This window comes from Suncus etruscus, chromosome 2 (assembly GCF_024139225.1).
Source record: "Suncus etruscus isolate mSunEtr1 chromosome 2, mSunEtr1.pri.cur, whole genome shotgun sequence".
Classification (NCBI taxonomy): Eukaryota; Metazoa; Chordata; class Mammalia; order Eulipotyphla; family Soricidae; genus Suncus; species Suncus etruscus.
Genome location: NC_064849.1, coordinates 91,895,979 through 91,922,214, shown reverse-complemented (window position 1 = coordinate 91,922,214; position 26,236 = coordinate 91,895,979). Strand labels below are relative to the sequence as shown.

General features: G+C 41.6%; 1 protein-coding gene across 1 annotated transcript in view; it reads left to right on the top strand.

Moving 5' to 3' along the window:
* Positions 1 to 26,236, top strand: part of ADCY2 (adenylate cyclase 2) — a 341,754-nt gene that overhangs the window by 256,131 nt on the left and 59,387 nt on the right. Inside the window, exons 8-14 of the mRNA XM_049767904.1 lie at positions 7,003 to 7,161; positions 10,701 to 10,833; positions 11,174 to 11,350; positions 13,635 to 13,678; positions 15,685 to 15,765; positions 17,846 to 17,915; positions 22,231 to 22,328. Coding sequence (XP_049623861.1) covers positions 7,003 to 7,161; positions 10,701 to 10,833; positions 11,174 to 11,350; positions 13,635 to 13,678; positions 15,685 to 15,765; positions 17,846 to 17,915; positions 22,231 to 22,328 — 762 coding nt within the window. The remainder of the gene's footprint in view (positions 1 to 7,002; positions 7,162 to 10,700; positions 10,834 to 11,173; positions 11,351 to 13,634; positions 13,679 to 15,684; positions 15,766 to 17,845; positions 17,916 to 22,230; positions 22,329 to 26,236) is intronic.

Below are 26,236 nucleotides of genomic sequence, written 5' to 3'. Positions count from 1 at the left end.
GGCTAAAGGTTTAATGATTTTATTTATAGTTTCAAGAGACCAGCTGCTGGGTTCACTATTATTCTGTAATTTTTGTTTCTGTTTTGTTCTTTCTGCTCTGATTTATTTGAATTTATCATAGTTCAGGTCATGTATTGACAGTGCTGTTGAAATGTATGTTCTTGGTACACACAGTTACTTTCCCTCAACACTACCAAACTGTCCTCTCTGACTCTTGTCGTTTCCTTCCCTCTACTGATTTTTGGTTTTCTTTGTTGTCCTTTTACCTATGATCTAGTTAAAAGTTAAATATTTTTTAATTTCTCTTAACTTGAGTATCATTCTTCCTAGTAATACTTACTGCATTTCATAGGTTCGATGAGAACTTTTTTTTTTCATTTTTGTTTCATGGTTTGTTTGTTTTTAATGTCTTTTATTATCCTCATTTAATCAGTGGATATGAAGAAGTATCTAAGTTTTCTTAGATTTTCATGTATCACATGTCTAAGTTTTCTTAGATTTTCTTTTTTGTAGCTGAGCTCTAGTTTTGTAGCATTGTGACCAGGAAAAAGCTGGTATAATTTCTATCTTTATATACCTATTGACAATTGTTTTATGTCTCTGCATTTGCTGGATCCTTGAAAAATATTCCATATGTACTTGAGAAAAAATGTAAATTCAGATGTTTGAGGGTGGAATGTCTTTAAATCCATATTAAGCCCTTTTGGTTTTTATTTCATCATTTAAGGCTATTTTTTCCTTGGTTATCTTCTGATTAGTTGATATATGGGGAAGACATCTTGTTTTATCATTTTTATCTTTTTAATTTCGACTTAAGAACAAAAATCTGTACTCTTATCATCTCATTGCTCTCAATTTATGTCAAATATTGTATGAAAGTCTAAGAGCAAAAGCAATTTATAACATCATGTAAATAATGCAAAAATCCTACCCAAAGTTTCTTCATCTAGTGAAAAATGCTCATACATTTATTTTCAGTTTGTGACTGTCTTTTATGCATTTTTTACTACCTTTTGTTGTCATTCTAAAGATTCACTTACTTTGAATAATGTCATCCTTGCAATTGGCATTCACAGGTCAAATATAAGGTACAAAGTTAACTTTTCTTTTTTTTTCTTTTTTTTTTTTTTTTTGGTTTTTGGTTTTTGGGCCACACCCAGTAATGCTCAGGGGTTACTCCTGGCTATGCGCTCAGAAGTTGCTCCTGGCTTGGGGGACCATATGGGACACCGGGGGATCGAACCGCGGTCCGTCCAAGGCTAGCGCAGGCAAGGCAGGCACCTTACCTTTAGCGCCACCGCCCGGCCCCAAGTTAACTTTTCTTACCACTAGCTAATGTTTATTTTTTTATAATAATGCTCCTTTTAGCAATCCAAATACTCAGAAATAATCAAAGTTTATTTGTTGATTTTGTGATAGAAAGATTTTATTTTTGATTTTCTAATTGTTTTAGTCAAGTAATATACCTTGTGACTTATATATTGTGGGTCTAAACAAGATAGGGGTCCTGTATGTGTTGCTCTAACTCCTTATCTTGGAGCAAGAATAAATGTGTCTTTATGTGTTGGTTTCAAGAAGAGTTTCCCAGCCTATCTAGATCAGAATGAAGAATTTCCTACTATCTCAGTGGAATCTGATAATCCCAAGGGTTCCAGATACACAATATCAGTAGCACTTACAACCAACCACTGTGGACAATTCAGGAAATGGGAGAACAATGAGTCAGTTGGAACTGAGGATGGAATCGAGCCAGAAGGTGGAGAAGGGTGACTCTCTTCTCACAGGACATGCATTGCCTGGAAAGCAGTATTGTCATCCTTTCTTTTCCTGAAAATAAATCATGATCTTCGTTTCATTTCCAAAGTCATTATCTACTGTCCAGGAGGACTCTATGTAAGAGAATCCAATCACAAGAGTTAATAGGTTTCCTTTTTTTTTTTTCAATGTATTATAGTTTAGGTCATGTGTTTACAACAGTGCTGACACTTTGAATACACAGTTACCTCACTCACTTACCAACAACAAAGTGTCCAGAAACACAACACATACTCCTTGTCCCCTTCATCTACTTATTCCCCTTCATTTGATGCTAAGTTTGTACTCTAGGATCCAAGATTGTGATTGATTGTAATGTCTATACCATGGTTCCATCTCCATATACACTGCAGAGCAGTGCAGTCATCTGATACTTCTTTCTCTTGCTTATTTAGTTCAGCAAGATCCCATTTCCATTCCCTGCAAGTTGCAGCAAATTATGTGATTTCATTTTTATCTTAGAGCTGAATGGGATTCCTTTGTGTTTCCATTCCACATTCTCTACTTTTCCGTGTTGGAGTCATCTGATACTTGGATCATCTCCACCTTCTTAAATGTATAAACCTGAGTCTGGAGACAGCTGGTCATTGCTTTAAAACATTAGGTGAAATAGCTTCCAAGAATGGGTTTTATGAAGAACAAAAGAAGGTGCATTAATCCCCAACTTCATTAATCAATCCATTCTCCTAAGAAGGCTTTATTTCTGCTTTGGAAGCAACAGTCTTCTAATACCATCATAGTTACATTATTCTTTTGTTAGTAAACCTTTAGGAGAAAAAGAAATCCATCCATTGTGTCTACTCATGCCATCAGCTCACATGCACTATGAGAAATTTTGTCCTGTTACATTTTTATTGTGATAAAATATACATAAAATTAACATGATATGGCTGCATTTGCGTCATGTTTTGGCCACACACCGTCTACTAAGGGCTTACTCCTAGCTCTGCACTCAGGAATCTCTCCTGACTGGACTCAGGAGACCATACATGGTACTAGAGATTGAACCCAGGCCGGCTTTATGCAAGGCAAACATCAAATCTGCTATGCTGTTACTCTGGCCCAGAATTTGAGTCATTTTTATGGATACAACTAGGTGCATTCAAAATATCATCACTATCTTCTTCAAGGACCTGCTGATCAGCACCAGACTAGCTGCATATCTGTTCAGTAATAACTTCTTTCCTCTTCTTTAATCTCCTCATAACCTCTGTTCCTTCCACTTTCTGTCTGTATGTGTCTGTTATGTATATTTCATATGGAAGTGAAACTTCATCCACATTGAGTTTTTAAGGTTCATCCACATTGAGGCCTGTGCTAGTACTTTTGATCATGGAAGACTATGTCATTGATGGGCAGAACAACCGACCAGAATGGAGGGCACTTACCTCACATACAGGCAGTCCAGGTTCCATCTCCAGCATTCCAATGGATCCTACAAGAACCGCCAGGAGGGATTTCTACATGCAGAGCCAGGAGGAGCCCCTGAGCATTGCTGAGTGTGGCCCCCACAAAAAACAAACAAACAAACAAAAACAAACAAAAATATGTCATTGATTGGATGGATTGTGTTATATGATCCATTTTCTGGGGGTGAATAAATACTATTTTCTGTGTCCAGAATGTCAGAGATACTAACAGATTTGTGGATTCATCTGTGGACAAATTTGTGTATTCCTCTGTGCTTCAAACTAAACTAGCTTCAGGTCAGGCTGTGGCCAGACCCCCTCCCAATCAACCTCTCACTAAGTCCTTCCTCTTTCTCCTTGAGACACTGTCTGTCAGATGCAAAAAGCTGTCACAGTGATCAATAACTACAGGCATCTTTCTCACATACAGGGGAAGTGGTTTCCAGTCTGTTCATACATAGGAGCTAACATAGGATTTTGCAAATGATTACCAGAATTTCCTCCTTTCTGTTAGTACTTCAGACCTGGTAGCTAAAGCACTGTAATGAAAGGACAGTCACTCAAACACTTTGAAGCAAACTCATGCTGCCATTTTGCCTCCTGTTCTGTAATATCAACTGTTCTTCATCAAAGAAGCAATATTCAGAATGCTGATTTTCCAAGTGATCAAGATTTCTCTTGTTCTGCAAAATCCACTTATGACTGTAGTAGCTGTTAGGTTGGTCAAATGTTTTCCTCCTTCTGTGGATAAGATGGATTATATCCACTTGCTCTAAAGCATATGGTTCACTTGTAACCTTTTTCCCCTATTCCCCCCCACTCCCCACCCCACCCCCGTAAAGGACATGGAGCTTGATTTGAAAAGTCAAATAGGCAAACTTGTTTCTGTCACTCTGACTCCAGCTTGGCTTTTCCCCCTGGCTCTCTCTCTCATCTCTCTTTCTCCCTTATTCTCTTTCTCTCTCTCCTCTTTCTTTCTCTTTCCTCTTATTTTCTCTTTTTCTCTCTTTTTCTCTTCTCTTTCTCTCTTCTCTCGCTTCTCTTTCTTCTCTCTCTTTCTCCTCTTTTTCTTTCTCTCTTTATCTCTCCTTTTTGTTTCTCCTTTCTTTCTCTCCATTCCCTTTCTCTCACTTTCTCCTTTCTCTTTTTCTCTCTTCCTCTCTTCCTCTCTTTATTCCTTTCTCTTTTCTCTTCCTCTTTTTCCTCTTTCCTCTCTTTCTTTCCTCTCTTTCTCTCTCTTTTTTTTTTAAAACAAGTCAAATCTTTATTCTACAAATATGTTTTGTGTGTGTGTGTGTGTGTGTGTGTGTGTGTGTGTGTGTGTGTGTGGTTTTTGGGTCACACCCGGCAGTGCTCAGGGGTTATTCCTGGCTCCAGGCTCAGAAATTGCTCCTGGCAGGCACAGGGGACCATATGGGACGCCGGGATTTGAACTGATGACCTCCTGCATGAAAGACAAACGCCTTACCTCCATGCTATCTCTCCGGCCCCTCTTTCTCACTTTCTCTCTCATTCCTTTTTCTCTCTTCCTCTCTCTTTCTCTTTCTTCCTTTCTCTTTTTCTCTCTCCTCTCTCTCTCTCTCTCTCTCTCTCTCTGTCTTTCTCTCTCTCTCTCTGCTGACCATACCTTTTATGGAGGATTAAAGTACAGGCATTTAAAACTTCTCTCATAATATGGAATCTTAAAATCCACAATGCTGCTTCACATAATGTTCCAGATCATCTTTTCCCAAAGACAAAAAGCGCCCACCAGCATCCCAGGTAGATCTAAGTTAGCCAATATTATGGTGTTAAGGGTACATCTGAGCCCACTGGAGGGTCTCACACCAGATGTCCCAGTGGGGACCCTGATAGCAGAGAGCACAGTGAGGTGGAGCTGATGTGGAGTCACTGTGGGTGCCCTAAAGCTGAGTGACCAGATCAAAAGGCACTCCTGGTTGATGTCATGTGGAACCCACAGCTGGTGGGACAATGCCAGCTAGACACATGATAGCACCATCCTCTCAGGTGACAGAGCCATCTAGGAAGGAGGAACCAGAAGATGAAGCCTCAGAATCAAACCTTCAGGGCTGGCAGCAGCCTGAAAGCCAGAGGGATGCCTTGTGTGGGCAGGAGTGAAGGATGTGGTAACCTCAACCACCTAAGAGCCTAATGTCCCTTTATTCATAAACAGTGTTTATTGATTGGGGTTCTGAGATTTACAATGCTGTTAAGGATGGTTTCCTGTGTGCATAAAGACAACCTCAGTGTACCCTCCTCACTGCCCCCAACACTCCTCCCTTCCAGCTGTCTTCCATGCACCGACCAACAAACATCCACACACAAACTCAGTTGTGTAGATCAATTCTCCCATGGTGTTCCCTATTGTGCTGTGTTTCTTTAACACAAATTAGAGGAGAGAAATAGAGGAAGGCAGAGCAGGAGAGGGAGGAGGAGAGGAAAAAAAGAGCCTTCTCAATTTTTCAGTGTGGGTCTGTGGTTGTGCCATTTCACACTTTATTGCATGGTTCATTGATGCCATTTTCTTCGCAACATATGTTGGGGTTTTCACACGTTTAGAGATGTTTGGTTGGGGCCAGACAGATAGCATGGAGGTAGAGCGTTTGCCTTTCATGCAGAAGGACGGTGGTTCGAATCCCGGCATCCCATATGGTCGCCCAAGCCTGCCAGAAGTGATTTCTGAGTGTAGAGCCAGTAGTAACCCCTGAGCGCTGCCGGGTGTGACCCACCCTCCCCCCAAAAGGAGATGTTTGGTTCCCTACTCTTCCCAACCCCCTGGTTGCCAGGTCCAGGCTCTGCCAACAAGAAGCAGGTATCCTCCTGGGAATGTCCTCATAGGCTTTCGTCTAACTAGGGATCTTCTGGACTCTTGTCACAAGGCCATTTCCATCCAGAGATGAATCTGATGATTACATAGAACAATATCATCTTTGCCATTATCTTGCTGTGAAATTTCCCAGCTCAATTATTTCAGATCTTCGAGTGGTGTATTTAAAAAAAATTTTTTTTTGTTTTTGGGCCACACCCGGTGACACTCGGGGGTTATTCCTAGCTATGTGCTCAGAAATCACTCCTGGATTGGGGGACCATATGGGACGCTGGAAGATTGAACCATGGTTCATCCTAGGCTAGCGTGGGAAAGGCAGACACCTTAACGCTTGTGCCACTGCTCCGGCCCCTAAAATTATCTTTAACTTGTTTCTGTTCAGTGATACCTTCTTGGAGCTTTTTCAATCACCCCTCTTTTCCCTTTTGTCAAGGAACCCACATAATTAAAAGAGCTTGAATCTCATGGTTGGTTTCCTTCTTTTTTTTTTTTTTCATCTCTAAGCTCAAGTTATTATTAAGGTCACAGGACAAATCATATTGTTTCCTTAGTGGCAGAAATGTACAGTGGGACATAGACAGCTAAATTGCAAATGATGCGCGTGATTGTTTCTGGCATTTCTGGGCCATGTCACATGATTTTAACATGAAACTGTGGAGTAAGCAATCCACCTGCCAAGTGCTCTGTAAACATTGGCTGGAAAAATCAGAGCTCCAGGCCCATGACCATCACCCAGAAGAAGCTCAGCAGGCATCTGAGGCTTTGAATCAAGACAGAGGGACCTGAGAAAAGTGCCTTTTGCTTGACCTACAGCACCCAGGTTCCTACCAAAGGGAGTGTGAGTGCGCTGAGGCCCTGAGATGTCCTGAATCCCAAATCCCAAATGCCTGCAGGACTGATGGCCTTCTTGGAGAAGATGCTCAGGACTGATGTTGCTTGCTTTCCTTTTAGGAAAGTGAGGGATGCCACGGGTGTAGACATCAACATGCGTGTGGGCGTCCACTCTGGAAACGTGCTGTGCGGTGTGATCGGCCTGCAGAAGTGGCAGTATGACGTGTGGTCTCATGACGTCACCCTGGCCAATCACATGGAGGCTGGAGGAGTCCCTGGGTAAGATCTTGGATTTCTCTTTCTCAGTGGTTGATGGGTCAGTGGATGAGCGACTGACCATAGAGTGTTCTGTGCTTTCATTATTTTTTTTAATGCATAATTTTTTTTTATTTAAACACCTTGATTACATACATGATTGTGTTTGGGTTTCAGTCATAAAAGGAACACCACCCATCACCAGTGCAACATTCCCATCACCCAAGTCCCAAATCTCCCTCCTCCCCACCCAACCCCCGCCTGTACCCTAAACAGGCTCTACATTTCCCTCATACATTCTCAATATTAGGACAGTTCAAAATGTAGTTATTTCTCTAACTAAACTCATCACTCTTTGTGGTGAGCTTCCTGAGGTGAGCTGGAATTTCCAGCTCTTTTCTCTTTTGTGTCTGAAAATTATTATTACAAGGGTGTCTTTCATTTTTCTTAAAACCCATAGATGAGTGAGACCATTCTGCGTTTTTCTCTCTCTCTCTGACTTATTTCACTCAGCATAATAGATTCCATGTACATCCATGTATAGGAAAATTTCATGACTTCATCTCTCCTGACAGCTGCATAATATTCCATTGTGTATATGTACCACAGTTTCTTTAGCCATTCGTCTGTTGAAGGGCATCTTGGTTGTTTCCAGAGTCTTGCTATGGTAAATAGAGCTGCAATGAATATAGGTGTAAGGAAGGGGTTTTTGTATTGTATTTTTGTGTTCCTAGGGTATATTCCTAGGAGTGGTATAGCTGGATCGTATGGGAGCTCGATTTCCAGTTTTTGGAGGAATCTCCATATCGCTTTCCATAAAGGTTGAACTAGACAGCATTCCCACCAGCAGTGGATAAGAGTTCCTTTCTCTCCACATCCCCGCCAACACTGTTTATTCTCATTGGAATAAGGATAGGTCCTCAGATCAGTGGAATAGGCTTGAATACTCAGAAAATGTTCCCCAGACATACAACCATCTAATTTTTGATAAAGGAGCAGGAAATCCTAAATGGAGCAGGGAAAGCCTCTTCAACAAGTGGTGTTGGCACAATTGGATAGCCACTTGCAAAAAATTAAACTTAGACCCCCAGCTAACATCATGTACAAAGGTAAAATCCAAATGGATTAAAGACCTCGATATCAGCCCCAAAACCATAAGATATATAGAACAGCACATAGGCAAAACACTCCAGGACATTACAGGCATCTTCAAGGAGGAAACTGCACTCTCCAAGCAAGTGAAAGCAGAGATTAACAGATGGGAATATATTAAGCTGAGAAGCTTCTGCACCTCAAAGGAAATAGTGCCCAGGATACAAGAGCCACCCACTGAGTGGGAGAAACTATTCACCCAATACCCATCAGATAAGGGGCTAATCTCCAAAATATACAAGGCACTGACAGAACTTTACAAGAAAAAAACATCTAACCCCATCAAAAAATGGGGAGAAGAAATGAACAGACACTTTGACAAAGAAGAAATACGCATGGCCAAAAGACACATGAAAAAATGTTCCACATCACTAATCATCAGGGAGATGCAAATCAAAACAACGATGAGATACCACCTCACACCCCAGAGAATGGCACACATCGCTTTCATTATTTTTAATAGATAAAGTCTTAAATTAAGTCACCATGATTCATGCACATATAAAGTTGTTCCTGAGAGAGTTTTGGTCATGCAATGTCCAACATTCTTTATTAGTGCATATTTCCTACCACCAATTCCCACCACCAGTTTCTCTCCCGTCCTCCCCCCACCCCCCACCCCACCTACTTATGGAGCTTACATATCTCTCTTTCTCTGTCTTTCTCTCTCTCTCGTCTCTGTCTCTCTGTCTCTCCCCAGTTTCTCTCCTATCCTCCCCCCACTTGCCTCTGGGACAAACATCACTCTCTGTCTCTCTTACTCTGTCTGTCTCTCTTTCTCTGTATCTGTCTCTCCTCCCAGTTTTCTTTCTGCTCTCCCCTCTGTCTACCTCTGGGACAAATCTCTCTCTCTCTCTCTCTCCCTCTCCCTCTCCCTCTCCCTCTCCCTCTCCCTCTCCCTCCCTCTCTCTCTCTCTCTCTCTCTCTCTCTCTCTCTCTCTCTCCCTCTCTCTCACTGACAATGGTTTAATGGTTTGCAATACTTTTCCTGAAGGGTCACCATGCATTCTGCTTTCTCACTTGCTCAAGTTTCTTTTCACCTGGTGACCCAGTCATTAACTGAAATCTCAGTCCCACTCAATCCTGTGACCCAAGGTCATGACTACATCATGCCTCTCTCTCTCTCTCTCTCTCTCTCTCTCTCTCTCTCTCTCTCTCTCTCTCTCTCTCTCTCTCTCTCTCCTCTCTTCTTTCTCCCTCTTTTTCTCCTTCTCTGTCTACCTCTCTCTCCCCCCCTCTCCTCTCTCTTTCTCTCTTTTCGTGGGTCTGATATAACTGCAGTTCCTGTCTCACCACATCCCCACCAATACTGCTTGTTCTCATTCTTTGTGATATGTGCCAGTCTCTGTGGTTCGAGGTGGTACCTCATAGTTGTTTTGATTTGCATCTCCCTGATGATTAGTGATGTGGAGCATTTTTTCATGTGCATTTTGGCCATTTGTATTTCTTCTTTATGATCCAGCTATACCATTCCTAGGAATATACCCTAGGAACACAAAAATACAATACAAAAACCCCTTCCTTACACCTATATTTATTGCAGCACTATTTACCATAGCAAGACTCTGGAAACAACCAAGATGCCCTTCAACAGATGAATGGCTAAAGAAACTGTGGTACATATACACAATGGAATATTATGCAGCCATCAGGAGAGATGAAGTCATGAAATTTTCCTATACATGGATGTACATGGAATCTATTATGCTGAGTGAAATAAGTCAGAGAGAAAGAGAAAGACAGAGAATGGTCTCACTCATCCATGGGTTTTAAGAAAAATGAAAGACATTTATTTCTCAACAAGTTTCAGAGACAAAAGAGAGGAGGGCTGGACATTACAGCCGACCTCATGAATCTCACCACAAAGAGTGATGAGTTTAGTTAGAGAAATAACATTACGAACTATCCTAACAATGAGAATATATGAGGGAAGTGGAAAGCCTATCTAAAGTACAGGTAGGGGTGGGGAGAGGAGAGGAAGAGGGATATTTGGGTCATTGGTGATGGGAATGTTGCACTGGTGATGGGGGCGGGGGGAGTTGTCATCTGATATGACTGAAACCCAACCATAATCACGTTTGTAACCAAGGTGTTTAAATAAAAATATTAAAAAATATATACACCTTTGACATTATGAAGAACTCAAAAAATAGAACATTTGAGGCCAGAGAGACAGTACAGGTTAAGGCATTGCTTTGACCAGAGTAGACTGATTACATTCTTGGAACTCTATTAAAAAAAAAAAAAAAAAAAAAACCTGCTAAGCTCAGTCCCTTGTACAAAGAACCCATGAACTTCAGCTGAGGAGGGAGGGGAAGGACAAACACTGGTTCTTTGATCACAAAGCATTAGCAGCTGTTCCTTCACACTAACCTTCCTTTGTCCTCACTGTGCCTTACCCTGAATTCCAGCCGTGTCCACATCTCGTCTGTCACCCTGGAGCACTTGAATGGTGCTTATAAAGTGGAGGAAGGAGATGGTGACATCCGGGACCCATATTTAAAACAGCACCTGGTGAAGACCTACTTCGTCATCAACCCCAAGGTGACTGGATCAGATCTCGTGAAAGGGATTCTTGACTTTCAGCTCCCTGATCTCCAGCCAAGACTCAGTAACCTTCCCTGGCCCACTGCTGCCTCTGCAGTGACTTTACACACACATGACAGTGAAAAAACAGACTGTGTCTTGTAACCAGAAATAACTCAGTTACAACTATGGGGCTCCTGGGCAGGCAGGCTCTGGATTGTTTTGGGGGTGTGACAGCACTGAAAGTTGGGAGGAAGTATCACTGAGTGTCCCCATAATCTACCAGCCAGGAGCCTAGGGAAGGGTCAGGTGAGCCTCTTTGCAGCACCAAATGTAACGTTTTGTTTCTCACTTCCAGGGAGAACGGCGGAGCCCCCAGCACCTCTTCAGGCCCCGTCACACCCTGGACGGGGCCAAAATGAGGGCTTCTGTGCGCATGACCCGCTACCTGGAGTCTTGGGGGGCTGCCAAACCCTTCGCGCACCTGCACCACAGAGACAGCATGACCACAGAGAACGGCAAGATTAGCACCACGGTGCGCCCCACCTCCCAGCCCGCACCCTAAAGTCCTGAAGACAAAATCTACTCTCCACCCAAAAGTCTGGGCTGGTGCTCAAGGGATTAACTTAATCTACAGTGATTTTGCATGATCATCCAAGACTGTTTGATTTGTGGGCTGCTAAGTGTTCACTGAACACAGAGGGATTCCATTAGATGGTAGAAAGCCTGAGATCATTAAAAAAAAAAAAAAAAAAAAAAAAAAGGCACAAAGTCATGATGTCCCAGATGTCAGTACCAGCAGCAAAGACATTTAATTATTTAGTTCTTTGTATTTTCACCCTCCACCTTCCAGTGGATAAGAAAGCCCCAACCTCCTCACCATGGGGCCAGCTTGAAGGAGATGGTTGCAATAGGCATCAGAATAAAAACTAATTGCTCTTCTGAGGAGAGAAAAGCAAATGCAGCTGGGCTCCTACTATCTTCCCAATAGTATTGTTATTAATTTTAAAACAATCTCAGTGAATAATTTCATGCATAATGGATTTAACTCTTAGGGAGCGCAACTGGCACAGAGAGAATAGAATGCTAGACTGTGTGATCAGATTTAAGTGTCTTATTCTCATCCCCCTTACTGACACCTAATCACAGTGGCACACTAAACTCAACAGGTGGGGGGCATTAGTTTTGTCTTGACTCAGATTGTTACTCTCTAAGGCCTTAGTTTTCATTTTCAACTAAAGGGGCTGAAGTTATAGTACAGCAAGGAGGGCATTTTTGTCTTGAATGTGATTGACCCGGGTTCAATCCCTAGCATCCTCTAAGCTCCCCTAAGCATTGCCAGGAAAAAGCTCTGAGCACTGCCAGGTGTAGCTCCAAAACCATAGAATAATTATTTTCAAATGAAAAACTAAGATTCAACAAAAAAATCATAATTGATCAGGTAGTCGGTTATTAAAGAAGACAGAACCTAGAGGAGTGTTTGTCCAATTGGACAGTAAGAACAATAGTAGAACACAAAGAAATACCATCATTTCAACTGCTGGGATTGATCCAATGCAGATACAATAGAGAGATGTTTCTGGGGATGAATGGTCTGTGTAGGTCTGTGGGGGCATTCAGTAAAGAAGATAAGGGAAAAGATAAAACTCCAGATGAGGATGGTTTTGAGTTTTGAGAATAGAGCAGGATTAACCCTGAGTACCGTTGGGTGTGGCACCCCCCCAAAAAATAAGCTAACAAAATACACATACAGACTTGATTGGTTTTCCTATTTTTTTTTGCCAGTGTTGTCCCTACATCTAAAACACCCTGAACTGCCTTTTCTACATCTAAAACACTCTAACCTGCCTTTTATCTGTGCTGGCCTGGCATTTTGGCAGCAGGCACACATTAGGCATTGACATATTTTTCCTCATGCTGTTCGCAAACCCTTTGCATTCTACTCCCCAAACTACTGTAAAATCACCCCACTCCCCATATCTCCAACCCCAGGTGAGCAAGTCTGAATCAGGGTCATGCATGAAATAATTCAAACCAGACTGAGTATGAAACATGTGTAAACTGACAGTCTTCTACCTCAGAGGGAAAGCAAGATGCCTGTCAGAAATGCCATTTTTATTGAGTACAGAGACCATCACTGGGTGGGACAAGAAGGACAGTTATCTCAGGCTATTTTCAGCCAGTCCTACCCAGGTTTACAAGTAAATAAATTTCTATTTTGGAGCAAATCTAAGTAGTAAACAAACATACAATGGAACCAGGGATGATCTTTGTTTTGGGTAAAATAAGGTGTAACCTAAAAAACTACTTTACCTAGAGCTTTGTCCAATCTTGGGGTTTTCCGATAGTAGAATAAAAGACCTACCACACAGTGCTACTGTTTCTCAGTAACTCAGTTTAGTGAGGGCAGACTTTAGAATTTATTCGGTGTGTTTGTGGTTTGCAGCATGCTTAAATATACTTGTCAGATGCTAAACTCCACTGTCCTGGATCTATTCACCCTTCAGGGTAATCCTAATGATTTTCCTCATAGACCATGGAGTGAAATCAAAACTGCACATATGTCCAATTCCATGCAGCTGAGTTGACACTTTCATTATCCAGAGCTTATGGCCTGCACCAGTGTTTGGAATAGGAATCAATTTTCAGCTAGTTTCCCTGTCTATAATGAGTCCCTTTTCCTCTCAATGGTCAGTTGTTCCCTAAATGATGCTTCCCACTATAAGAGTAGGAGTATGCTAAACATTGGTATAATTGCAACATTATCTTTAAAATATATTTTTAGTCAGTTAACATGCTTTTTTCTTCTTCTTTAATAGGATGTTCCAATGGGTCAGCATAATTTTCAAAATCGCACCTTAAGGTATGGGCTAGGTCTTGCTCTCTCATTTCTAAAAGGTTGTTGTTGTGGTTGTGGTTGTTGTGGTGGTGGTGGTGGTGGTTAATTTCTGGCTGTGATTATCATCAATTCAAGTCATTTCAAAGCCTAGTTCAAAAAGAGCAGCTCGTTGTGGCAAGCTTGATTAAATTGCTTTCAGTACCTCCAAAGAGAATCACTGAGTGTCTCATGCCTACATGCAGAGGCAGGAGTAAGCCCTGAACAGAGCCAGATGTGGCCCCAAAACAAACCAAATAAAGACTTAAGAGCTTCTGTACACACTCATATTTACTTGACTGTTTCACACTGCTGCAGCCTCTCCTCCAGGGTCCCTCTGTAATTCTGCTTTAAAAGTCTTTTACTGGACTCAATAGGAAACCTGGGGTGTGAGACAGGGGCATAATACTGTTGGTAGTGTGTTCTGGAAGCAGCCATGACTGTCATCTGTGTCTGACATATGGAAAATAGTGTTTCCAGGAAGACCAGGAAAGGCAAGATCATCATCAGAAAGAAGGGGAAAGAAGCAGGAGACCCCAGAGTAGGCAGCAGCTGGAGACCACTCAAAGATGAGACTGAATTGAAGAAAGCTTCTGCCCTAGAAAGCAACATGGAGTCCAACACATTGGCTCATCCAACACATTGGATCTTGCATTTTCTAAACAGGGAAGAGTGTATCATTTTTCTTCCTGCCTTAGCTTGGACTTGTCATGCTGAAAGGACTGGCCTCAGCTGCTGGTTGGATCTCTCAAGTCATCCTTGTCTGGAATCAAGACAGCACTTGGCCTCTTTGAACAACACAGGCAGATACTGGGATTTGGAAGCTACAGCTTTCTCTCTCTCTCTCTCTCTCTCTCTCTCTCTCTCTCTCTCTCTCCCTCACTTATTCACTCTTGCTTTCTCTCTCTCCCTTTCCTACTCTCCTCCCTTTCTTTTTCTCTGCCACACCCTTTCCTCCCTTTCTTTCTTCTTTCACCCTCTTCTCTTTTTCTCTCTCCCCATTTCTTTCTCCCTCTCTCCCTCTCCCGAACTCTCTCCCTCTCTTCTTTTCTCTCTTTCTCCCTCTTTTTCTCCACCTCCCTCCCTCCCTCTCTCTCCTCTCCCTCTTCTCTTTTTTCTTTCTCCCCATCTCTTTCTCCATCCCTTCCTCTCTTCCTCCCTCTCTCTCCCTCTTCCCTTCTCTGCCTCCCTCCCTCCCCCACCCCCTAATCCAAACTCCTGAACTCACCAATGTTGCTTTTGTGCCAGATGAAAAGTTCCATGCATAACTTAGCCAAGCAACACTCTTGCCTTGCACCACATCACTTGTTAGCCCCAGACTGTGCAAGTTGACCTAGACCCTTTGGCAAGAGCCCCATGTTTCCCAGTAGCAGTCAAAGGTGTACAGGCATCTTTTGGGTGGGTCCAGCTTCATATGACCCTCATGCAAATGGTCAGGTTGACCTTGGGAACTCATGATCATTTGTGTAAGTTGGTTGGCAAAGTTTCTGTCGTGAGAGGCTACAGAGCTTCTCATAGCATGCCAAGACCTGTTGGGCTTACTGGGAATTGAGCTTTCCCAAACCCTGAAAAGACCTTTTGGGACATGCAGTTAAGCTTCGACCGGGCTGAATACAACTGAAGTTCTGCAAATTCTTGAAAACCGACCAAAGCAAACTCGAACAAAGAATTACTATTTTGTCAACTAAAGCAGGGTTTGGCAGAACCAGGGCAGTCAGTCATCTGGGAGGTCTTTGGAACTAAGGCAGCTCTTAGAAAAGTTTCTTTGTCCAAGACATCAATTGTGTCTCTTCCAAGGTCGCCTCCTTAGAGCACAAAGAGATTCAAGTCAGTTCACTCATTTGTAGCAGCTAGAGACAAAGCTCCTCTGAGATGCTTCGTGTACTGTTTCCTTTTTTTCACTCAAAATAAAGAAATCAAGTTTTTGGCTTCATAGAAAAGATGTAGCAATGTTTAGCAATATTTTGAGCCTCAACATCTCTTTTCTCACATAGAACTAAGTCACAAAAGAAGCGATTTGAAGAGGAACTGAATGAAAGGATGATTCAAGCAATTGATGGAATTAATGCCCAAAAGTGAGTATTTTATCAATTATTATCTAGCACTTATTTCACATCCTATTGTTTAAAAGTGTCATATTTTCCCAAAAATTTTCTGTACAAATTCATAATATACTTATAATGATTAAACCTAAGTTCTTTTGTAGACAATTCACAGATTTCTTCTACCATTTGTGAATAGTTTTGCTTTGTGAAACATTCAATGCCTGCCCAATAAATACTCTCTGAGTTATTAGAAACAATTACAATAGAGAGAAAAATGACAAGAAAGGTGTTTGGGGTGTAATGTATTTTTAAAGATTAATAGTATTCCCTGGAGGAAAATATTTCATGTTGTGTTTGATGGCTGTCCGTTCAACATGCATTTATTCCCCTCAAAATTCAGAAAACAAAGGCATTGGACAGAGGGCATTTGAGTATGGGAGTCTACTTTTGGGAGAATATTGGGGAAGTTAATTCTTGGGGATAGATAGGGAACAAAATATCATTCCAAGTCTGGGAAGCCTATCAACCCAAATAATCCAAGAGTATTTAGACTTTTAATTACTGTAACAGTTTCAAGTGGCCCAGGAAATGCAGAGGGAAAACTTAAGAAGTGCTGATTTTTATGACTTCTGCATAATGTTGAGGTCAATCCCCTTTCTGGGGGTACATATGACATTGCTGAGCTCATGAGGCAGAGACTGAGTGTCACATTATGGTGCCACGTTAGACCACCAATAATTCTTATTGAATTAGATAACAGTAAAACATCAGGGGTCAGAGGAACATCATCAGCCCAATCGCTAGACTTCACAGAGCAGATTCTTTCTTTCTGGACTACTATATGCATCATGAAGTTGACTCATGAGAAGAAAGGGTTTTCTTTTCTTAATTTTTTATTTAAATCATTGTGATTTTCCAAGTTAATTATGGTTGAGTTTTAGCCATACAATATTTGAGGATGAAACCCATCACCAGTGTCAACCTCCCTTCACCAATGTTCCCAGAGTTCATCCCATGCCACTCCACCCTCCACTCCAGCCTGCCATCTTCACAGATACCTTTTTAATTTTATTAAAGTTTGGGTCTCATTATTTTATTGCTGTTCATTCTGTCTTGAATATTTTGTTCTGTCCTTTTTTTTTAACACCAACAATGCATTGAGATTCCTTAGCCCCTGTCTCCTGTCCTTTCATATTTGGAGAAGTAGATTGGATTTTCACCTAGAACTCTTGGCCTCTCTTCAAACCCAGAAATCTTCTAGATTGTTCTTTGAAGCCATTGATTTAAGTGTGCACAGACTATATGAAATAGTCCTACACATGGTTGTGAGTGAACATGTATGTATATGTGTGTGTACTTTCACATACGTGTGCACAATTGTACCTAGACCCCATGATGTTTCTGATTTAACCTAGGATTGTAAGCCACATACACTGCTTTGACACATCGACACAATGGATCCCTGTTTAGGGCCCCACATACACAAAGTACTGCAGATCCACCAACCCTTGCACCTGCCCTAAAGTGCTCAGGGCCTCTCATAGGTAGGGACTATGTTCTCCGGACCTGAGTCCTGAGCAAACAACAAACAGGGCCTCCTCTGTCTAAGGAGTCCTCAGCTTCACTATAGATAGATAAGCACCCTAGAATATTCCCAGCAACCAAGTTAATGGAAAAGGTCTGACTACCTAAAACATGGGTGGAAGGCATTTTCACCTGAGGAAATAATTCAGCGAGCCCCAGAAGGCAGAGGAAATCTTGCTCCTTGGCAACATTCAGCATTTAGAGCAATGATAGAATAAATCACTGCATTCTGTCCACAGCATCAGCCCAACCAAATTCCAGCCTCTGAGCTGCCTTTGCACCCACAATCAATTTCTAGCAGAACTTTCTGAGAAGAACAGTGGGTGGGTTGGAGTATAATATTTGAAGACCCTGTTGGCAGTTTTGAGAATTTGTACCCAGTGACTAAGCATTATGTATATTTTGTTAAATATTCAGTGTTGGAAGCTTTACAAGAAGAAGAACCAAATGAAAGACGCTAAGAATGTAGTTTCAGCTGTTCCCCAAGAGACCTAGTTTGATAACGCATCTGGTCTTTTATTTTCAGGCAGTGGCTCAAGTCTGAAGATATTCAGAGAATAACGCTATTTTTCTACAATAAAATACTCGAAAAAGAAGTAAGATCTTTTGCTCTTCAAAGTTTTGAAGTTTTTTTTTCTAACACATAGAGTTATTTTTTAAAATTCCTTTCTGAAATCATATTCATATGAGTGCCATGTGTAACCTGAGCGTCTTCTAACTAGATCAGAACTTTCCAGAAGGTTCTATTTTGGGCATTGATGGTTTTACTCTACTTCCTCTTTGCTGGTCTTTGTCTCCCTTATTGATGAGCATCCTGGCCCAGGAGCAGATGATGCCCTCTACTATATCTGAGAGGGGCAAAGCAGAAGGGGCTCAGAGAATTTGACTCTCTCAGTCCCAACTTCTCTTTTTAAAAAATATTTTTTTAAAAGAGGGACTAGAGTGATAGTACAACAGGTAGGGTGTTTATCTTGAAGATGGCTGACCCAGGTTCTATCACCAGCACCCCAAATGGTCCCTTGGATATCACCAGGAATGATTCCTGAGGGCAGAACCAGGAGTAACCTCTGAGTACCACCAGGTATGGCCAAAAAGAAAAAAAAAAGTTGAAAAATACTTTTTTTTTTTCCTACCCAGTGGTGCTCTGGGGCTACTCCTGACTGCACTCAGAAATTATTCCTGGTGGACTTTGGATAATCATATGGAATGCTGGGGATCAAACCCCAGGTCAGCCACATTTAAGGCAAATACCCTACTCATTGTACTATGAGCCAATCCCAAAACAAAATCTTTTTTATAATGCATGTACAGTGTCCTTACACAAACCAATTTTCTGAACCAAATATCAAAAATAAAAAAAAGTGAGATTTCCATATAAGATTTGTTTCACAGAAACAGAAGCACCTAACTTCAATTTTGCTGCTGGCAACTTATACATTTCTGTGTCCAGTTGGGCTATTTAAGAAGACTTTGAAGTGTCAGGAGAAAAAGAATTTGCTCAAATGAGTGAATAATTAGCACAGAAAGCTTCTCCTTCTACTGGGTCAGTGAGTTGCCCTTGGCTTTGTATGGATAGGGAACAGGAATGAAAAAGGGCACTTTTATCTCCCTACCCTGCAGTTTTGATTTTGTTTGAACTCCTAATGGCAGCCATCACAGTGATAGTAATGTTCTAGGGAGAAAAAAGTGCTCATTATTTTAGGAATAGGACCAGCACATAGCAAAATCATTTCCCAAATTCACCAAGGTGGACCAAATCTTCCTTCATTGCTAATGACAAACTTGGAGAAATGTCAATTTTTTTTTACCAAACAGCTGTTTAGCAGAATTCATTTTAATTGACGTCTTTCCCCTTGAATAACTTGAACAAATTTTAATGATTACTTATTGCCTCACTCTTCCATTATCCTCTTCCTCACAGAAGTCCCTATTCTTTGTGAATATCCCCCAAAGAAAATTCCAACTCTTATCTCTACACAAAGCCCAAGAGAAGATAAAAGATCAGTTCATAATTGAATGCATAAAATAAAATCACATTTAGTCATTATGCTAATGTAGCTTCTCCATCAGTATGTAAATTATCCTGGCTATTAGCTCAGAAAATTCACCAGCAACTATTTGAGTAAACAGAAGGAAATCAGCATTTTTAGAGGCAGCTTTGACACTTCCCAGGTGTCAGTATTTGCAGAGGCCAATTGGGTGGTGTATTTGAAAGGTCCTTGAGGTCCTCCAGACTTTAGTTCGTCTTTTATCTTCTTTTTTTGTTTGTTTGTTTGTTTTGTTTTTGGTGGTGCTCAGGGGATTACTCCTGGCTCTGAACTCAGACAACACTCCGGGCAGGCACCGGGTGGGGTTGGGCGTGAGGGGAACGGCCCTATGGGATTCCGAGGATTCGAACCACCTTCTGTCCTAGATCAGTCTCATGCAAGGCAAATTCCCTACCGCTCTGCTATCTCTCCGGCCCACCTTTTTTTTGGGGGGGGGGGGTGGGAGGCACACCCGGTGATGCTCAGGGGTTACTCCTGGCTATGCACTGAGAAGTAGCTTCTGGCTTGGGCGACCATATGGGATGCCGGGGAATGAAACCAGGGTCCGTCCTAGACTAGCGCTAGCTAGACTACCGTAGCTCCATGCCACCGCAACTTTTTTTTTTATCTTCTTTTTATTTGTTTGTTTGGGGCACACACTTGTGGCACTCAGAAATTACTCCTGGCTCTGTGCTCAGAAATTACTCATGGCAGGCTCCGGGGGACATGATAGGGTGCCAGGGATTGCATCTCTCTGGTCAGTTGCATACAAGGCAAACTACCTGCTGTGCTATCCCTCTGGCTCCACTTTTTATTTTCCCCAGCCTTTCTTCACTCCGCAGGAGGAACAGAAAGCAACAAAACACAGAGAAAGACATCAGTAGGTCACCCAGAAATCCATCATTTTAGAACCCAGAGTCCCCAATTCAAGAAGTATGCCCAGTTGTGTCCCTAGTTGAGAAAAAAAAAGTCTAGAAACAGAAAGAAACTGCTACTATTCTCAGGGGTTCCAGTTGTGTTGTCCCCAACTGTGCTTTGCTTTGAATTGCTTCTAAATCCTTCTTTTTATTATAAAGACATTCCTGAGTTCTTTTATTTGTTGTAGTATTTTCTTTTTCTTTTCATTATATCAGTCATATGGCATATTTCCCTGCAAATTGTGGTAGTGGTACCAGGAATTTAAAAATAATATTAAGGGATATATAGCTTTTCAATATTGGTGTAGTTTATACCTTTTAGCACAGAAACTTTAACAAAATGCACTTTTGTAGGTGTTTCCTTATAAGTTAACCAATGAAGAAGATCACTGTAATTACTGTTTTGTCTGAATTTTGCTAAAGTTGACTGTAAAGAAACACCTACTGGCTTACAGTTTAAGGGGAATCTATTTTCCATTTCCAAACCATGAAATGAATGAGCACCAACATATGAAGAAACAGATATTTGCATGTTTGCAAATGTGTTTTAGATTAATAGAATCGGGTATATAAATTAGCACATTTGTGAAATGAATAGCATTATGATTTTACTTCAAATAAAAAAATTAAAATTAAAAAAAACAAAAAGGGAAGCAGTGGATCCGGGTAGTTGGGAGCCTGGGTTCAAGAGTTTGTGCATTGGGAAAAGGTCCTGATTTCAGTGAATACTGTGTCTTTCTGAGAATATGAATCCATCATTCTGGACAAATTCCTTTCATCTAGAGGCAAGGTTCTTTTTTTTTCTTTTTTTTTTTTTTTTTGGTTTTTGGGCCACACCCGGCAGTGCTCAGGGGTTACTCCTGGCTGTCTGCTCAGAAATAGCTCCTGGCAGGCACGGGAGACCCTATGGGTCACCGGGATTCGAACCAACCACCTTTGGTCCTGGATCAGCTGCTTGCAAGGCAAACACCGCTGTGCTATCTCTCCGGGCCCTAGAGGCAAGGTTCTTATTCCCTGCTTGGGAGAGTTGTTGTGGGTTTCAATAAATTGGTTATCTGATGTACCAGTATTTTGAATGCACGATACACCATGATAAGTGATCTGTGCCACTAGGGAGGTTGTCAAAAGATACAGCCCTGGGCTAGAGATATAGCACAGTGGGGAAGGTTCTTGCCTTGCACACGACCCACGTGGGTTTTATCCCCAGCATCTTTTCTGGATCCCCAATCCCACCAGAAGTTATCCCTACCTAAGTGCAGAGTCAGGAGTAAACCCTGCACACCATCAAGTTTGATCCCTGCAAAAAAGCTGGTATTCTACTCCAGAAAAACAGAACCCAGGGCACAGGTACACAGGTCAGCTTCCTGCCCTGAAAGGCACAGAAAGCCTCCAAGCCCTGCATTGGTGATCCTGGGCAGGTGGAAAGAATCATCCAGTACCAAGCAAGCTAAACAAGGAGTGCAGAACTTGCTAGAACAGTACTCATTTATCTTTGGACTTGAGTATTCCTCACCAGTGCTAAATTGATCAATCCAGATTAAAATGAAATCAGTTGTTAAAATAAGTGGAAATTAAAATTTTTTAGGACTTTTCAAAGAATGAGTTTTCTTGTGCGACAAGTTCCAAGCTAACAAGTTCAGATAACTGTGAGCATTAGTTTCTGGAAAACCAAGGGTCACTTTATGGATTTATATGGGGATTTTGTGATCCTTTGGTCTTGCTCAGATCCTGCTCTGCTTGCTGGGGAGAGGCTGTGGGCACCAGTTAAACCCACTAAAGGTGTCACCTGTGATAGTTACTCTGCACAGTGCACCCGAATCAGGAGTTGGGCACTCCTTCGCCACCCTTCATCCAAAGTTGTTCCTGTTACACATTGGCATGTGACACATTAAGATATAATTGGGCTGCTGTTGTGTGCTGAAACTTGATCTGACACCCCACATTCATGGTTTCTTCCTCTCTTTTAGTACCGGGCCACAGCACTGCCAGCGTTCAAGTACTACGTGACATGTGCTTGCCTCATCTTCTTCTGTATCTTCATCGTCCAGATCCTGGTGTTGCCAAAGTAAGTACCTGGATTCTGTTCTGGACTCATGTCAGGCTCTCTGTCTTCTGAAATCTGGTTATGCCTAATTACATAGGAGGATGTGTGGGTTTCCAAACAGAGAGTGGTGGTGTGTGGCATTGGGATGATGGTGCAGAGAAATTTGGAGGTATTTGTGTTTGTTTTCCAACATGGATTTTGATTAATTTTATCGAGGTCCCATGATTTCCAATTCTTGATACAAGATTTATACCTTGACATATATACTAACTCTTTCCACCCAGCACCCTGGGTCAGCACCCACCACCATTGCAATTCCACCCACCTTCCACCACTGGATCTTCAGAGTGGACATTCTGATTCACCTTATAGAATGGGGGAAATATAGGTCAGAGGAGTGATGTGGCTCAAAGGGGTAGAGTACATGTCTCACATGTTCACAACCTAAGTTCTAGTCCCCACACTACATTTGTGCAGACTTGGTTTCCCCAAACCTTACTCGGCCCTGAACCCAACACTGCGCCATTGGGCTGAGCATCACTAGAGATAGTCCCAATTTTAAAAATATATAGTTCTTGCAGTAAATGGAGCTCCCTGGCAGTGCTCAGTCTAAGGCATCTGTCAGCCATGTTCAGTCCACTGGGCCTGAAAGTGTCGTTCTTGGTGGTATTGGTGACCTTCAGGGCCATATCCAGGGGTGCTGAGAAAATGGGATCTCTCACTTTGGTTTCTCCATGATTGTGATTCTCTGTTGTTCTGAGGTTAGTTATTTAGTCTAAGTTGTATCTAGGCCAAAAATGTTGACCTGGAAAGAGCAAAGTGGCCGTCAATATTCTCTAAAGCAAAAGCAAGGGCAGATTGGCCTGAACATGTCTCCTCCCAGAGGCTATGATTCTCGCTCTAATTCTCGCTCTGATTTCAGGAGGCCCATTTGAGCTCACACTGGTTGTTACTAGTTTTGTATATGGGCCTCTCTTGGGGTAGACCAGGGTCCAGAAAAAAGAAACAGATGTTTTCACACTCAATGATCATGTAGTAACTTAGGGGTGCTCTCTTCTACCTTCCGGTGAGAATCCAGTCACTCCCATTCTTCTCTCTCTCTCTTTCTCTCTCTCTCTTCAATCACTCTTTATGCCTACAGTATAGATGAGTTGACATTCTTTAGCAACATTATTGTTATTTATCATCTAATCAAATGAAGAAAAAAAAAGGCCTGTCAGTGTTTGTCACTGGGGACAGAGATAAAGGAATAATTTCCCTTCCCCCTTATCACTGTTTTGTCAAGAGTGACAGACTGCCACTGCCTTGCCAGATTGAGTTGTGCATTCACACTGCCCTGAAGTGCAGCACCCAGCTCCTTTGAGCAGCTCCGAGGATGAGATTAGGCTGTAGTGTGTGTCTTGATGCAGAAGGAGATGGTCTGTCTGTCTGTTCCACTCTCTCCAAAGGGGATCTCCTGGCAATAAGTTAAGACAAAAGTACTTAAAGAAGTCAGGGATTGAGGCAGGGAAGGCAGTAACTGTGATGGTTAGAGCTTCAAGGTAGTATCAGTACTGGTGGAAACATGTTATTTCAACTATAATAAAATAAAATCTTTATAGACTATAAAAATGTTGTGATACTTTGGATTTCTATAAACTGGGTAAAATTGACCATTATATGCAACTATTTTTCCCCTTTAGAATCCTTTTATTTATTTATTTATTTATTTATTTTGGTTTTGGGGCCACACCCGGTGACGCTCAGGGGTTACTCCTGGCTATGCACTTAGAAGTCACTCCTGGCTTGGGGGAACATATGGGATGCCAGGGAATCGAACCGTGGTCCGTCCAAGGCTAGCGCAGGCAACGCAGGCACCTTACCTCTAGCGCCACCACCCAGCCCCAGAATCCTTTTATTTTTTAAATTTTTTGAGATAACTTTGTTTACTTGATTTTTATTTTAAAAAGGGTTCTACCTTAGTACAGACTTAATCCATTTGTCTTTCATGAGCAGAGCTAAGCCCAGTCCCCAGCACCATTTAGTGTCTGTTGAGCACCACCAGGTCTTCAGTGTCAATTATCTGGCTTTTGGGCCCTTGAAATTACAAGTTGATCCCCTAATGTATCCCATATGCAAGTACAACCCATGTCACACCGTAGTTTGGGATTCCTGGTAATAAGGCAAAAAAGTTGACCACAACTGAATGTGCACATGACTTAAGCATGACCCCTGGCAAACCTGGTAACCAAAAGAGATAGAGCAATTTAAGAAAACAGGAAAGTCCTGGCCAGCACTGTACCTCTGTGTGCCACTGTCCTTCAGATACCAGTAGCAATAATAAAAGTGAAGAGAAAGGAAAGATTTTGGTTTTGGCTCACACCCAGCAGTGCTCAACTTTCATTCCTGGTGGTATTTTATTTTTCTGTCAAGTAATAGATAGATAGGTAAATCAAGAAATTTTTGTTGTTGTTGTTTTTGGGCCACACCCAGCAGCACTCAGGGGTTACTTCTGGCTCTCTGCTCAGAAAGCACTCCTGGCAGGCACAGGGTACCATATGGGATGCCGGGATTCAAACCACTGTTGGTCTTGGGTCAGCTACTTGCAAGGCAAATGTCCTACCTCTGTGCTATTTCTCTGGCCTACAAATATTTTTTAAATCAACAAATATTTTCATGTTTTTCTTTTAAGAATAGCCATTCAAATTTTAACACCTAGTCTTATAAAACATAATTTTGTTAGTTCTGAGTAATGAGTTTTTAGGCTTTTTATTCTAGATGGTAATTATTATCAGCATATTTTTCATTACATTTACCATATTTTGAGAAACTCACTTGCTCCTAGATGGTTTTGAAAAGCTTCTTCCCACTGCTTTTTCTTCTTGTGGAGGATATCTCCTATTCATTCTTTACTGAAGATCTGTGAGTAGCAATAGCTCCCTTTTTTGTTGTTTGTTTATGCTGAAATGCCTTTGTTTAACTTCAAGTTACTCATGAATAGTTTGACTGGATATAAAAATCTAGGTCAGCTTTGTTTCCCCTTACTTTTCAGATGATATGCTCTCATTGTATTTCAACTTCGTTGAACTATCTCTTGTCAGCACATCCCTCTGTAATAAGTAACTTGTGCTTCCTAAGTGACTTTTCCATCCCCCATAGTTTTATTTTTACTCTGTTTTATGTGCACCCATTCTTATGTACATCAAAGACAAGGTCTAGTTTGTCACTGGAGGACTAATGTCTTTGCTTGGTTATTGGCAACTCTCTGACTGATCTCCTTATCTACCTGATCTCCTCTCCTGCCTTCAACATTTTTTCCAGATTCCCACTTCTTTCCTTTTTGGCACCTCACCTTTGAATTCCTCATTTGTATTAAATATATAATGTCAGTGATGATTTTTTCCTACCTAAGAAATCTACTTAGTTCTCTTACATTTTCCTATGGATTTTTCCCTTTAATTACACATTTGAAACAAATTCTATTTGTTTCTATTCTATTTTATTTCTATTTTATTATTCTATTATTTATCTATTTATTATACTATTTTATTTCTATTCTATTTTATTTCATTATTCCTGATGTATGCATGTGGGGATTCTGATGTCTCTATCTCTTGAATCTTCCACTTCACAAGTAAACATACTTTCCCTATGTCAACTCCATTGTTGTCTATGGACTCATCCATCACAATGATTTTGACCCAGTGAAGGCATCACAGAGTGAGATTTCAATGCATCCCTGCCTGGTAGCTCTGCACTCACACATTTTTCATGATATTTCATGAAATCCTTTGTCAAGGTGTCCTCACTAATCAGGTCCAGGGGAAGTTGATGGAAACGGATTGTGAATCTCAGTTTGCAGGATAAGTCTGTCCCTGTGTAGCCTCTAAAGAGCCTGAAAACAACCAGACTGATGGGCACAGTTCCCAGACTCAGAAGGACCAGGCTTC